Source organism: Vipera berus, assembly GCF_964194415.1.
Source record: "Vipera berus genome assembly, chromosome: 5".
Lineage (NCBI taxonomy): Eukaryota > Metazoa > Chordata > Lepidosauria > Squamata > Viperidae > Vipera > Vipera berus.
The window spans coordinates 103,304,960-103,319,275 of record NC_138207.1 but is presented as its reverse complement, the minus strand read 5'-3'; the positions used below and the strand labels follow the sequence as shown (position 1 = coordinate 103,319,275).

Genomic DNA, 14,316 nt, shown 5'->3' with positions numbered 1-14,316 from the left:
TTCCTCCAAGTGGCCTCCGCAACTCTCTGACACAGCAACAATTGTGGCCAGCAGGGACATAAAAAGGGGCAAAGCTGACCGAACAAATGTCTCACTTAGCAACAGAAATTCTGCGCTCCGTTGGGCTCGTTAAGTCAAGAGCTACCTGAGGGCTGGAGGGAGAGAGATGCAAAGAGCACCGTGGTTTTCCAAAGGCTGTCGGATCCCTTGCGGCAACGGAAGGGTGATGTCTGGGTTAAAGACAGAGAAACTTCGCTTGACCCCTTGCTGGAAGTTGATACTCCGATTGGACCAGATTACCATTTATATCCTTCTGTAGGCCAGGAGTAGAGGCTGCCTGTCTCCTTGAAATACTAACTGTTGCCAGCCAGTCTACAAAATGTGCTGCAACTGAAGCCAGAAGAATTATGAGCCCTCTCCCCATCTCTCCCCCTCCTCTTTCCCCCCCATGCATTTAAAACTGTCCACATCCTTCCGCATCCAGACTAGAAAGAAGACTGTTGAGTTGTTGTTGTTTTACCCCTCTCCCCCCCCACTCCTGACTTTTGGGAAAACTTTGGAGGGTTATGGGAAATGTGAAAAGGTTTTCAAGGGCCGATGAGGAAGGAGATCTGAAAAGTTGGGAGAAACCAACCTTTCCAAACAAAACACAGTAATACGGAAATCGAAATTGCCATTAGATTTACCCAAGGATCTGGCCGGTAAACACTCAGCTTCATCCAGTCCCTCCGACTCTACCCCAAATTACACAGGGTTGTAAAAAGGGGGCTTTTTATTAGATGCCCCCCCCAAAATAATCTTTCATTCATGCTCTAAATGGTTTGCTATTCCTCTTAAGAGGTTTAACTGCCACCATCCCACTCAAGATCCTGGCCATTTGGTTGATGCTTTTTTGTATTTTAGAATTAGAATTAGAATTGAGTTGGAGGGGACCTTATAGGTCATCTAGTCCAAACGCCCCCCCTCCCCCTGCCCAAGCAGGAGACCTTACACCATTTCTGACAATTTCCAGCTTTACAACACATTTGAACAATCGTTGGAACAGAAGTTGCCTTCAGAAGTTCTGGGTGCTTCATCAATGGAGGTTTTTAAGGAGAGATTGGACAGCCGTTTGTTCGAAACGGTCTAGGGTCTCCTGCCTGAGCAGGGGGCTGGACTAGAAGACCTCCAAGGTACCTTCCCGCTCTGTTATTCTCTTATTTTGATTTTTCGCACAGCCAGATGTTCAGACTCGCATTTTGGTCTACCTATTGACTCCTTTCCAAGGACCTGGGATAAGCAGACCTGGACGTTGGATGGTGTTAATGAAATCGTCGCAGGGTGGAAGCAGTTCCGAGTAAAGCTGCCTTTTGCAATTGACAGGTGGTGAATTTTGTCAATGCCGACGGTGTTCAAGTGGGGTTCCAGTTGTTTGGGGATTGCACCCAAGGCGCTTATTATTACTGGGACTGCCTTTCCTTTCCTTTGTCACAGTTGTTCTATTTGTAGGTCTTTCTATTTTGTTATCTTCTCCAGTTCTTTCTCTTCTCTTCTGCTGTCTCCAGGTACAGCCACCCCCACTACTACGACTACTACTATACTATTATTATTGTTATTATCATCATCATTATCATCATCATCATCATCGTCATTATCTTCTATTTGATACACAGTCTGGGACTGGTGAAAACTTAACAGTTCAAGTCCTAACTAAGGACCTAAATGCTGTTAAGGTAGCGTCTGAGTATATAGGCAGCTCCGAGTAGGGTCGTTTTCTGCCAAGTCAGAATATTCAGGTCTAATAAATTCAAAATTTCCATGTATTTTGGCAGCCCTTTAGGTATTGCTCCAAGGTCTCCTATGACTATATGGACAACCCTTGGTTGGTTTCTTCCTCCACAATCGTTCAACTTCAATTTGCAAATCATGACATTTCTGTTTCTCTTCAATTCGTGCACATATATTATTATGATGATTCTATCAATAAAGGTAAAAGGTAAAGGTTCCCCCGCACATGTGTGCTAGTCGTCTCCAACTCTAGGGGCCGGTGCTCCTCTCCGTTTCAAAGCCGAAGAGCCAGCGTTTGTCCAAGGACGTCTCCGTGGTCATGTGGCCGGCATGACTAGACGCCAAAGGCGCACGGAACGCTGTTACCTTCCCACCGTAGCGGTCCCTATTTTTCTACTTGCATTTTTACGTGCTTTCGAACTGCTAGGTTGGCAGAAGCTGGGACGAGTAACAGGCGCTCACTCTGTTATGCGGCACTCGGGATTCGACCCGCCAAACTGCCGACCTTCTGATCGACAAGCTCAGCGTCCTAACCCACTGAGCCACTGCGTCCCTCTATCAATAAAAGCACCTATTAAAAGTACTTGATGAAGGATTTCTCTCTCTCTCTCTCTCTCTCTCTCTCTCTCTGCAAAGACTATCAGATGCAACCTGAATTCAACTTAAGGAGGCTACATTTTCATGATTTGCCCAAAGTCACACTGATTACTTTTCCCCCAAGCCCATCTGCTTTACGCTTTCATATTTAATCATACTTTCCAGTTGTTTGCCCATTCAGATGACAAGGAGGATTAATTTTAAATTTGTATGTAATTTGCTTGGAACTTATTTTGTTGTTCCTCCGTAAATTGGTCCTGAAGACAAGCCTTCTAGCAAACATTCCACATTTTTTAACAACAAAAAGCAGGTGTCCAAGAATTTATTTACTTTAGGGGAAAACATGATACACAGATTTTTGTTTTTTTCATGTTCTTTGTAACCTTCCACACTGGATCCATTTTTTACAAAATAGTCTCCAAGTAAGGACATTTCGGTATATGCAGAATTCGGTGCGAATCTGCTGATTTATTTATTATTTATTTATTAGCATCTCATGAAGTTTTATATAGACTATACTGTCCTTTCTCAAAAGGGTCTAGGACAATTCCCCACAGCCAGCTCACCGCAGGCCAACAGAACACTTGTATTGATCCTTTCATTCAGTTACTTTTAATAATTTCTGACACATTTCTGTCGAAATGATTGTTAACTCTTGCATGTCTGGATTGAGTTTTCTTTATTTTATTATTAGTATTACTGGTCATGGATCCATTGGAATTACTGTAACTTGAGCCTTGGTGGAGCAGTGGGCTAATGCCTCCTTAAGTAACACCAGCTGCCTGCAATTAGTGCAGGTTCGAGTCCCACCAGGCTCAAGGTTGACTCAGCCTTCCATCCTTCCGAGGCAGGTAAAATGAGGACCCAGATTGTTGGGGGCAATTAAGCTGACTTTGTAATAATGCCGCTTGGGGTGTGTGTGTGAAAGCCCTAATAAGCAGGCATATACATAGAATGAAGGCTACTGCTAAGCTTGTAAGCCGCCCTGAGTCTTCGGAGAAGGGCGGGATATAAATGGATTTTTTTTAAAAAAAAAACACAACACTTTTGCATTTGCTTGAATTGTCCCGTGGCGAGTTGTCCAACTCTGTTCTCAAACACTTTTCCAGTCTGAGCAATTTGGGATAGAGAAGCACGAGATTTCAAGAAGAAATGGAAATGTATTTGAGAACCGCCATTGCAATAAGGGACTTGACGCAAAGTCCTTGCGACACTCAATGCTGTAACGCCCCCCAACGAGATATCTTTAATTTACCTGTTTTATACACTGCAGCCGGTCATTAGTTTGCTGTATATGTCTGTCCATAGAATTCATTTCGATTGTCTCCAGTTCTACCTGAAAGCCATCAAAATCCCTCAAGCTGTAAGATACGAAAATAAAATAATAAAAAAAAATTAATCACTAATGGAACAGCAAGTTACAATTCTGCCAATTCTAATGCGGTTAAGCTCTTGAATGTTACCACTTCTTTTTGACCCTATTTGCTAAGTAAGCAGAGCGTGAGGACTCAAAGCATAAGCTAATTATACTAAGGAAAATTTTATATTTTGGAAATTTTTCCAGCTCGAGTCTAAATCTTTGGGACATTACAACCACCGTTTTTTCACAATTACACTCTTAAAATATTTCTCTTTGCCCTTATCTCTTCCTTAACCCAATACTGGCTCTTCTACCAGATTGGTGACAAAAGACTTTTTAATAGGATGACACTTGGAGGAAAAACACTAATGTAATTAAACCCACGTAGGATGGATCGTTAACTCCAGAAGTGAAATCCCATTGAAGCCGTACGTGAAGAATTGTTTGCTTATGCACACAAAGAGAACTCTGATTCTACCTGAGCTAAGCTTAAATCAGCATTCATAGAACACATACATTTAGATTAAACAAAGGCTGGGGGACAAATAGGAGGAATCAGGGGATCAGAACAGGAGTCGGAAGGGACCTTGGAGGTCTTCTACTCCAACCCCCTGCTCACACAGGAGACCCTAGGCCAGGAGTAGGCAACCTTGGCTCTTTTATGACTCGTGGACTTCAACTCCCAGAATTCCTGAGCCAGCATGGCTGAGTTGAAGTCCACGAGTCATACAAGAGCCAAGGCTGCCTACCCCTGCCCTAGAGCGTTCCAGACTTTTGCGCATCCTTTGCCCACGCCTAAACACCGCATCCTAAATGTAAAGCAAGCATTTGCAGGTTGGCTGCACAGACGGAGGACTTTTCAGATGGGAGCACTGCATTTGTCCCCTTGAGCTAGTTACCAAGATCAGAGAGGCAGGCTACGAAATAAGTAAATAAGGTAGAGGGAAGCGTAGAGGTATGGAAAGCCAGTGTGGAACCATGGACTGTTGAGCTCTTAAGCGCAATGTTAACCGCTTTGTGTTTGGGTTTTTATTGTCTTACCAACAAAGCTCTTTTCCTACATATTTGCCGGAAACCCCAAAGGTTCACCTGGGTTGCTACGCGTGTGGAAAACACACGCCCTGCAACCGAGCGCAACTTTCCCTAAGCTGACAGGCATCACGAGTTCTGCTCACATTAACCTTTTCCTTCAAGTGACTCCAATAGGCTGGAAAATCATTTATAATTCACTGGATGGAGGAGGTCAGAGAAGCATCCATGCTGCTGGGCAATGCGTCCTGCACATGCACACACACATACACACACACACACACACACACACACACACAGACAAAACATCCCCCTCTCCTCCCCACCAAGGCTGTCTGGAGGCCTCTCCGATAGCACTTCCTCCGTGTCTCCTGCTGGATTAGATTGCAGAGAAAGGGATTTTGCTCTGGCTATGAGGGGACTTGCATGTAATCAGCCCTCCTCCCCATTCCCTATTTCAGACACAAATGGGTTCGATAAAGCCAGTTTGTCGGTGGAGAGCCATGTTTTGTGAAACAAACAAACACACACACACAGACACACAAAGATGGTGCCTGTTTCATAATTCCGGAATCGTAAATCTACTTTAGCGCAGTACAGGCGAGGAATCCTTAACCGTAGTTGCAGTCTAAACTTTTTCTTTTCTTAAGCTTCAGTCCGAACACGCTGGAGAATTCGTAGAAATCTACTCTTCACATCAGCCATCAACGGGCACAGGGACATAAACAACATCTGCATCCCATTCAAAAGAGACCATCAAAAAGCCAAGAAGGGGAAAATCTCAAGCGCAAAACACCTCCAACCCAGCAATTCACATCAAGCTTACTTACTAACTAGAGTAGACCAGCCGTCCAGAAGTAAACAATACCCCAATCAAGGAACTATCGGCTCAGACCAACAACCTAATAGCACACAACCGACACACCGCTCAGACAAACAACCTAACAGCACACAACAACCTAATTAATGAAGGTTGACTCAGGCTTCCATCCTTCCGAGCTGGTAAAACGAAGACCCAGATTGTTGGGGGCAACGGGCCGACTCTGTAAACCGCTTAGAGAGGGCTGTAAAGCACTGAGAAGTGATATATAAGTCTACGTGCTATTGCTATTGCAGGCTAACTCTGCCCACAGTCAAGAGTTCGATCCTGACCAGCTCAAGGTTGACTCAGCCTTCCATCCTTCCAAGGTCGGTAAAACGAGGACCCAGATTGTTGGGGGCAAACAGGCTGACTCTGTAAACCGCTTGGGGAGGGATGTAAAGCACTGAGAAGCGGTATATAAATCTAGGTCTAAGAACAGCCTCGCCAATACTGACAGGGCAAGCCACTAATACAGGTTGTCCTGGACTTATGACCACAACTGAGTCCAAAATTTCTGGCGATAAGTGAGACATTTGTTCAGTGAGTGTTGCTCCATTCTGCGAGACACAATTGTTAAGGGAACCACCGCAGTTGTTAAATTAATAACACGGTTGCTAAGTGAATCCGGCTTCCCCTGTTGAACTTTGCTCGTCAGAAACTCACAAAAGGGGATCATGTGACACCCCCACCCCCACGGAACACTGTGACCGTCATAAATATGAATCGGTTGGCCAAGCATCCGAATTTTGATCATGTGACCACGGGGATGCTGCAACGGTTGTAAGTGTGAAAAACGGTCACTTTTTCCAGTGTCGTTGGAACTTCAAACGGTCATTACAGGACTACCTGTATATCAAAATAAGAGGGGGAAAAAAAACCTCACTCCCTTCTAGCACTGATGATGTTACCTAGATGGGTAATGAAACATCTGAAAGAAAACAACCACACTCGGAGAGCACACGAAGGACCCCACAGTTCAATTCCCTTCTTTTGGATTTAACGCCGGCTGACTCGATCTTATTCAAAGTGTGCTCACTCGGAATTTCAAGTTGGCTTGTAGGTTGTTCAGATAAATCTTAAATTTAATTATTCAGCATCTGGCAAAGACATCGACAGTCTTAGCGGAGACAAGTAACCAATGCAAGCAGCGGACGCCTTACTTGCACGTTAATCGCTCAGAAGAAATGGACAAGAGAAAACAAATAAAAGATGCTTGTTGGGGAACTCGGGACCATCTTACCGTTTCCTTGCGGCGTAAAGTAGTAGTAGTAGTAATAATAATAATAATAATAATAATAATAATAATAATAATAATAATAATAATAATAACAACAACAACAACAACAACAACAACAATAATAATAATAATAATAATAATAATAATAATAATAATAATAATAATAATAATAAGAAGTTGGAAGGGACCTTGGAGATCATCTAGTCCAACCCCCTGCTAAGGCAGGAGATCCTATACCATTTCAGACAAATGGCTGTCCAGTCTCTTCTTAAAAATTTCCAGTGTTGGAGCATTCACAGCTTCTGGAGGCAAGTCGTTCCAATAATTAATTGTTCTAACTGTCAGGAAGTTTCTCCTTAGTTCTAGGTTGCTTCTCTCCTTGACTAGTTTCTATCCGTTGCTTCTTGTCCTGCCTTCAGGTGCTTTGGAGAATAGCTTGACTCCCTCTTCTTTGGGGCAGCCCCTGAGATACTGGAAGACTGCTATCATGTCACCCTTCGTCCTTCTCTTCATTAAACTACACATACCCAATTCCAGCAACCGTTCCCTATATGTTTTAGCCTCCAGCCCCCTAATCATCTTTGTTGCTCTTCTCTGTACCCTTTCTAGAGTCTCGACATCTTTTTTACATCATGGTGGCCAAAAGTGGATGCAGTATTCCAAGTGTGGCTTTACCAAGGCATTGTAAAGTGGTATTAGTACTTCACGTGATTTTGATTCTATCCCTCTGTTAATGCAGCCTAGCACTGTGTTGGCTTTTTTGGCAGCTGCAGCACACGGCTGGCTCATATTGAAGGGATTGTCCACTAGGACTCCAAGTAAGAGCGCCGATGTTTTTAACTGTGTTTTGGGAGACCACCGGCTTTCCTGGGGTACCACAGTGGATTCTTCAGTACTGGGAGAAGAGAATATTTGTAGGGTTACGGATGAACTGTGGGGTTCTTGTTGCTCTCTGGCCTTGGTGTCTACAGAGATCCTCCATCATCTAGGTCACGGTTGTCCCAAGGGATTTTTTTTCCTTCTTCCCCAAAAGGCAACTGGACTTCCTTCCTTGGTTATTTGTCTTGGAAAACGTTTCGCTTCTCCTCCAAGAAGCTGAACCAAAGGAGTGACTTAGATGAGAAGCGAAACGTTTTCAAACAAACAAACCAAGAAAGTTCACTTGCCTTTTTTCGGGGGGGGGGGGGGTGAAGGAAAAAATAAAAGCATCCTTGGGAGTTCTGAGCATGGTGGCTTTTTTCTTGCACAGGTTTCGTTACCAAACCAGGATTTTTTCAGTCGGACAATCAGCAAGGGGAGATGAGACAGAACAATTAACCAGTGGAACCACCTGCCTCCAGAAGCTGTGAAGGCTCCAACACTGGGAGTTTTTAAGAAGAGACTGGACAGCCATTTGCCTGAAATGGTATAGGGTTTCCTGCCTGAGCAGGGGGTTGGACTAGATGGCCTCTAAGGTCCCTTCCAACTTTTATTATTATTATTATTATTATTATTATTATTATTATTATTATTATTATTATTATTATTATTATTATTATTACTATTAGGACCAACAGGTTTGCCTTGCAAGTCGTAAGAGGCGGAGGTGCGCCAGGTGTACAGGTGTATAATTTTTTTTAAAAAAAAAGAGAGCGCAGGAGACGCCATAGCTACGATCAATTTCTCAAGCATGGGGAAAAAAGATTTCTAACACCGGCGGATGCTCAGGAGCCTTTCGGCAGAGAAAAAAAACAGCACAGAGGGCAAAGGTAACCGGGACATTTCTCAAACCATAGTCTAAAAGCCACTCTTTCACCAGCGCAGGCCCTACCATTGCACGGCTCCACACCCGCCACGCAAACTCCCACGGGGGGGGGGGAAGGTGGAACACGGGAGGGGGAGAAAAAAAAAAGATTGAAGATTCAAAGGGCAAAATTTTCACCCAGGCAGAGCCCTACATCCTGGCTGAAGACTAATTTTAAATGCTGAGTTAGGGATGCATGCCCCTGGGGGGCCCTTAACTACCGTTATTATCCGAGCTGTCGTTAGGAGGAAAAAAAGAAAGGCTACCGCGCCCCGCCTCTCTTACCTCCCCAAAGGAAAGGCACAATATAAACGTAATAAACAAATTAATAAGCCACTATTAGAAACAGTGGGAGACTGGAGGGGTGGTGGTGGAGGAGAAGGAGGGATTGCATTTGGAGGGGGAAAAAAAAGCGACAGCAAACAATCCTATGGATGTATCGGCTAGTTGTGGTATTCCTAAGGAACTCTGCAAAGAGAGGGAGCTGAGGAAGCCGCTGTGTTTGTGTGGCTTGTGTGCGTGTAAGAGTGTTGCAAATCCCGGCCTCTGGTAGGAACAAAGATATTATTCTACCAAGAGAAATGTTAGGGGATTGTTTCAGCACGCTGCTTGTGCCTTGTTCAAGACCGTGTGTGTCTTCCTCCTTCCCTCCCTTGCTCAGATTTAATATTTAACGTACCGAAAGTGGGGGTCATATTTATTTTCATTGCATTTTTTTTATTATTCGATTCGTGGGCTGCTGCAATCAAGCCAGACTTTTTTGGCCATTCACAAAGCAGCAGCAGAATACACAAAAGATAGTAACCGTGCAACAACCGTCCCTGGTAAATAATATACATTAAATTAATGCAGCGTTCCAATATTTGAGGGGCTGCCCCAGAGAAGAGGGGGTGGGGGTTTTCGACCTATTTCCCAAAGCTCCCGAAGGCCAGACAAGGAATAATGAATGGAACTGATCAAGAAGAGATTCAACCTGGAAATAAGGAGAAATTTCCTGACTGTGAGAACAATCAACCAGTGGAACAGAAGTTGCCTTCAGAAGTTGTGGGAGCTTCATCACTGGAGGCTTTCAAGAACAGATTGGACAGCCACTTGTCAGAAATGGTGTAGGGTCTCCTGATAAGATAGGGGGTTGGACTAGATGACCTACAAGGTCCCTTCCTGCTCTGTTATTCTATTCTATTCTATTCTATTCTATTCTATTCTATTCTATTCTATTCTATTCTATTCTATTCTATTCTATTCTATTCTATTCTATTCTATTCTATTCTATTCTATTCTATTCTAATTTCCTTTCCATATCTTCTATTCTATTCTATTCTATTCTATTCTAGTCTAGTCTAGTCTAGTCTAGTCTAGTCTAGTCTAGTCTAGTCTAATTATTTCATTTGATTACTGGGATTTCTATGGGTCTCCAGCCCAGAGGGATTATTAAAGCATATCATAGGGCCTAGGCAATTGTATTTTAAAGAGTAACAGTGAGCAAACATTCAGTGGCCCCCTCGCTCTCCTTAAAACTCTCCAGGTTGGGCTAGAAGACCTCCAAGGTCCCTTTCGCCTTTTTTTATTCTGTAGTCTGTTGTCAGCGTCTTTTTTTTATAAAGGGAAACGATACACAATGTCTACAAATCTCTGACAACTTTTCGACAACCGAACCAAACAGAAGCAGTTCTTCCGTCTCTTTATACGTTGGGATGCAGACAAATTGCTTTTTAATAAGTAGCTTTGGTTAAATACTAGACCAGGCTAGGAACAAGATGGGAGGGAACTGCACCAGCTAATTAATCAGTTACCTAATCAGGAAAAGGCTGCTTTAAGACAAAGGGTGGGGGTTCCACAGATGCACCCATTGTGGCATGGATCTTTATCCAGGAGGCTTTAAAATAATAATAATAATAATAATAATAATAATAATAATAATAATAATAATAATAATAATCATCATCATCATCATCATCATCATCATCATCATCATCATCATCATCAACCCTTTCCATGGTAAAACAGGTACATCGTAAAGAATGAGGCGGGACATTTTGATATGAAATATATATTTTTTCTTTCATTTTATTTGGACTCTAGCCAGGACACGTGTTCTTCTCCCAGAACACAAGAAGTGCAAGTCGTCTGACTTACGACCTGCACGAATTTTGGAGCCCAAAATTTGTGTCGCTAAGCAAGACAGTTGTTAAGTGAGTTTTGCCGCATTTTACAGCTTTCCTTGCCACCGCCGTTGAGTGAAACGTCGTGGTTGCTAAGTGAATCTGCCCTTCCCCCATTGACTTGGCCAGTGGGTCGCAAAGTGGGATCACTGGAACCGTCGTAAATAGGAACCCAGTTGCCGAGCCTCAGAATTTTGATCCTGTCCTCTTGGGGATGTGGCAACGGTCGTAAGTGTAAAGAATGCTCCATTTTTTCAGTGCCGTCGTAACTTTGAACAGTCACTAAGCGAACTGTCGTAAGCAAAGGACAACCTGTCTACTTTTTTTGCAGTTAAATACAAAAGGAAATTAATTCTACCTGTTTCCTGAAAAGCCTCGCTAGACATTTCCTGACCAACATTCAGCTGCCAGGACAGACGCGCCAGTGAGAGAAACCTCATAATAATAATAATAATAATAATAATAATAATAATAATAATAATAATAATAACAACAACAACAACAACAACAACAACAACAACAACAATACTGACTACAAGCAGCGGCATGACAAAGTATGGTAGCAACAATGGTGCACTGGAAGATCTGCAAGAAATGTCATTTGCCTATAAGCAAGAACTGGTGGGATCGTAAAATAGAGAAAGTCATAGAAAATGATAAAGTTAAACTGCTCTGGGACTTTAGAGTTCAAACAGACAAGCACCTGCCACATAACACCCTGGACTTAACAATTGTCGATAAGAAAGACAAAAATGTCTGGATAATGGACGTGGCAGTGCCTGGAGACAGCAGAATAGAGGAGAAAGAACTGGAGAAGATAACAAAATACAAAGACCTACAAACAGAAATAGAACGACTGTGGCAAAGGTAAAGCAAGTGTGGTACCAACAGTAATAGGCGCCTTGGGTGCCATCCCAAAACAACTGGAGCGCCACTTGAACACCATCATCGGCATTGACAAATTCGCCATCAGTCAATTGCAAAAGGCAGCCTTACTAGGAACTGCTTCCATCCTGCGACGAGATCTGTGATACCATCAAACATCCACATCTGCCTATCCCAGGTCCTTGGGAAGGACTCGATAGGTAGACAAAAAGGCCAAATCCAGTCTGAACATCTGTCTGACTGTGCGATGATCGATAATAATAGTTATTTTTGGAGCCTTACGTTATTTCTGAGCCCCTTAACTCAAAAGTGAAAAATGCATAAAAACACACAGCTCGGGGACCTGGAGCAAGCCTTAATCAGGATCAGAAATCATGGGTACGGATTTCCCAAGTGACGTACATCTACTTTATGAAAAGTTCTCCCGTAATTGTCTCTCCGCTTTGGAAATAAAACGCAGGCATCGTTTGGCCTTCCTTGCCCAATGCAAACTTGTATATACCAGAGAAGTCAAAATGCCAGAGCAGAAGACAACCCCCAAAGGTGACAAAAAGCAAAGCATTTTCTCTTCCAAAAAAGAAAAAAAAAAGAAAATGGAAGAGGGAAATGGAAAAATTGGGAAAAGGGCAGAGAAGAGCAACCAAGAGGAGGAAAGCTCTGGAGATTAAAACATACAAAGAACGGCTGCAGGATTTGGGCTTGGCTAGCCTAGAGAAAATGGGGATGAAGGGTGACACGATAGCCGTGTTCCAATATTTGAGAGACTGACACCCCCCCCCAAAAAAAGAGTTGGGTCAAGTTATTCTCCAAAGCACCAGAAGGCAAAGACAAGAAACAACGGATGAAAACTGACCAAGGAGAGAAGCAACCTGGAACTAAGGAGAAACTTCCTGACAGGGAGGACAATTAACCAGAGGAACAGAAGTTGCCTCCAGAATTTGTGAATGCTCCAACGCTGGAGGTTTTTAAGAGGAGACTGGACAGTCACCTGTCTGAGTTGGTGTAGGTTTTTCTGCTTGAGCAGGGGGTTGGACTAGAAGACCTCCAAGGTCCCTTCCAGCTCTATTCTGAAATAAACATAAAGAAGCATCGCAGGTGTTTAGAAGGCAAAAGTGTCCTTTTTATTCCAAGGATGCCTTTCTGCAACCTGCCGGTAGAGGACTCTCTTCTATTGAAGCTGAGACGGCTGGCACCATGCTGGTGTGCTGTGTCTCATTTGTGTGTGTGTGTGTGTGTGTGTGTGTGTGTGTGTGTGTGTGTGTGTGTGTTTAAGCCTTTACAAGTCCCTACAAATCCTTTTGCTTCTGCTTCCTAACAGGGGGCACCAAAGCTGACACCGTCTGCTGACCTTGTGATTATTGATTAACTATCTCCCTCTTGGCTGCCATCTTTCCCACCCCCGGGGGTGCCGGCCAATAGAGAGCGAGGGAGCTGCTCTCCTTCTCCGTGACAGCCATGCTCAAAGAGGGCTGTGCTCAGAGACGTGGCGGAACAGGGCCGCTTGATCAAACAGCGTTAATGTCAAGACTAAATACCACACGCAGCCTGACAACTTGTACGATTTAACAGGCATTTGCTAGGAAGAAAGAAAGAAAGAAAGAAAGAAAGAAAGAAAGAAAGAAAGAAAGAAAGAAAGAAAGAAAGAAAGAAAGAGGAAGGAAGCAAGGAAGGAAGGAAGGGAGGAAGAAAGAAAGAAAGAAAGAAAGAAAGAAAGAAAGAAAGAAAGAAAGAAAGAAAGAAAGAAAGAAAGAAAGAAAGAAAGAAAGAGGAAGGAAGCAAGGAAGGAAGGAAGGAAGGAAGGGAGGAAGGAAGGAAGGAAGGAAGAAAGAAAGGAAAGAAAGGAAGGAAGGAGGAAGGAAGGAAGGGGGAGGGAGGGAGGAAGGAAGGAAAGAAGGAAGGAAAAAAGAAAGGAAAGGAAGGGAGGAAGGGGGAGGGAGGGAGGGAGGGAGGGAGGAAGGGAGGGAGGAAGGAAGGAAGGAAGGAAGGAAGGAAGGAAGGAAGGAAGGAAGGAAGGAAGGAAGATGCAATAATTAATGGCCAAAAGGTTCTCGACTGGTCAAAGGAAACAGAGAGGAAGATGTTGAGCTACCTTGGAAAGGTAAAATTTGATCGAGTAACTTCCAACGGTTGCTAACTTGACCTGTCATACGTTGAGCAGCAGTCCTCAACTTCTAACAATTCATTTAGTCGCCGTTCGAAGTTACAACGGCATTGAAAAAAGTGACTTATGACCATTTTTCACACTTACGACCATCGTGGCAGACCATCGTCACCTGATCAAAATTTGGACGCCTGGCCACTCATATTTATGACAGTTGCAGTTTCCTGGAGTCACATGATCCCCTTTTGTGACCGTCATAAAATGGGGCAAAATCAACATCGGTCTTATTTAGCAATGGAATTTTGGGCCATTGCCGTCGTAACTCCAGGACGATCTGTACTTGTATGAATGACTGGGGAAACACAGGACGGACCGCATATGCCCTGGCCTCGATCCTGTGACTAGGAGACAGGCCGTACTCAGCGTGTGGTCCCCAATGGAAGCGCATCTACATGGAGGGAAGTGTGTAGTGGGGTGCCCCAGGGCTCTGTTCTGGGCCCAGTGCTCTTCAACATCTTCATCAATGATTTGGA

At 43.7% G+C, this 14,316-nt stretch overlaps 1 protein-coding gene across 1 annotated transcript in view; it reads right to left on the bottom strand.

The window, feature by feature from the left end:
* Window positions 1–14,316, bottom strand: part of ZMIZ1 (zinc finger MIZ-type containing 1) — a 276,626-nt gene that overhangs the window by 145,479 nt on the left and 116,831 nt on the right. Inside the window, 1 exon segment of the mRNA XM_081329950.1 lies at window positions 3,620–3,725. Coding sequence (XP_081186076.1) covers window positions 3,620–3,679 — 60 coding nt within the window. The 5' untranslated portion in view covers window positions 3,680–3,725.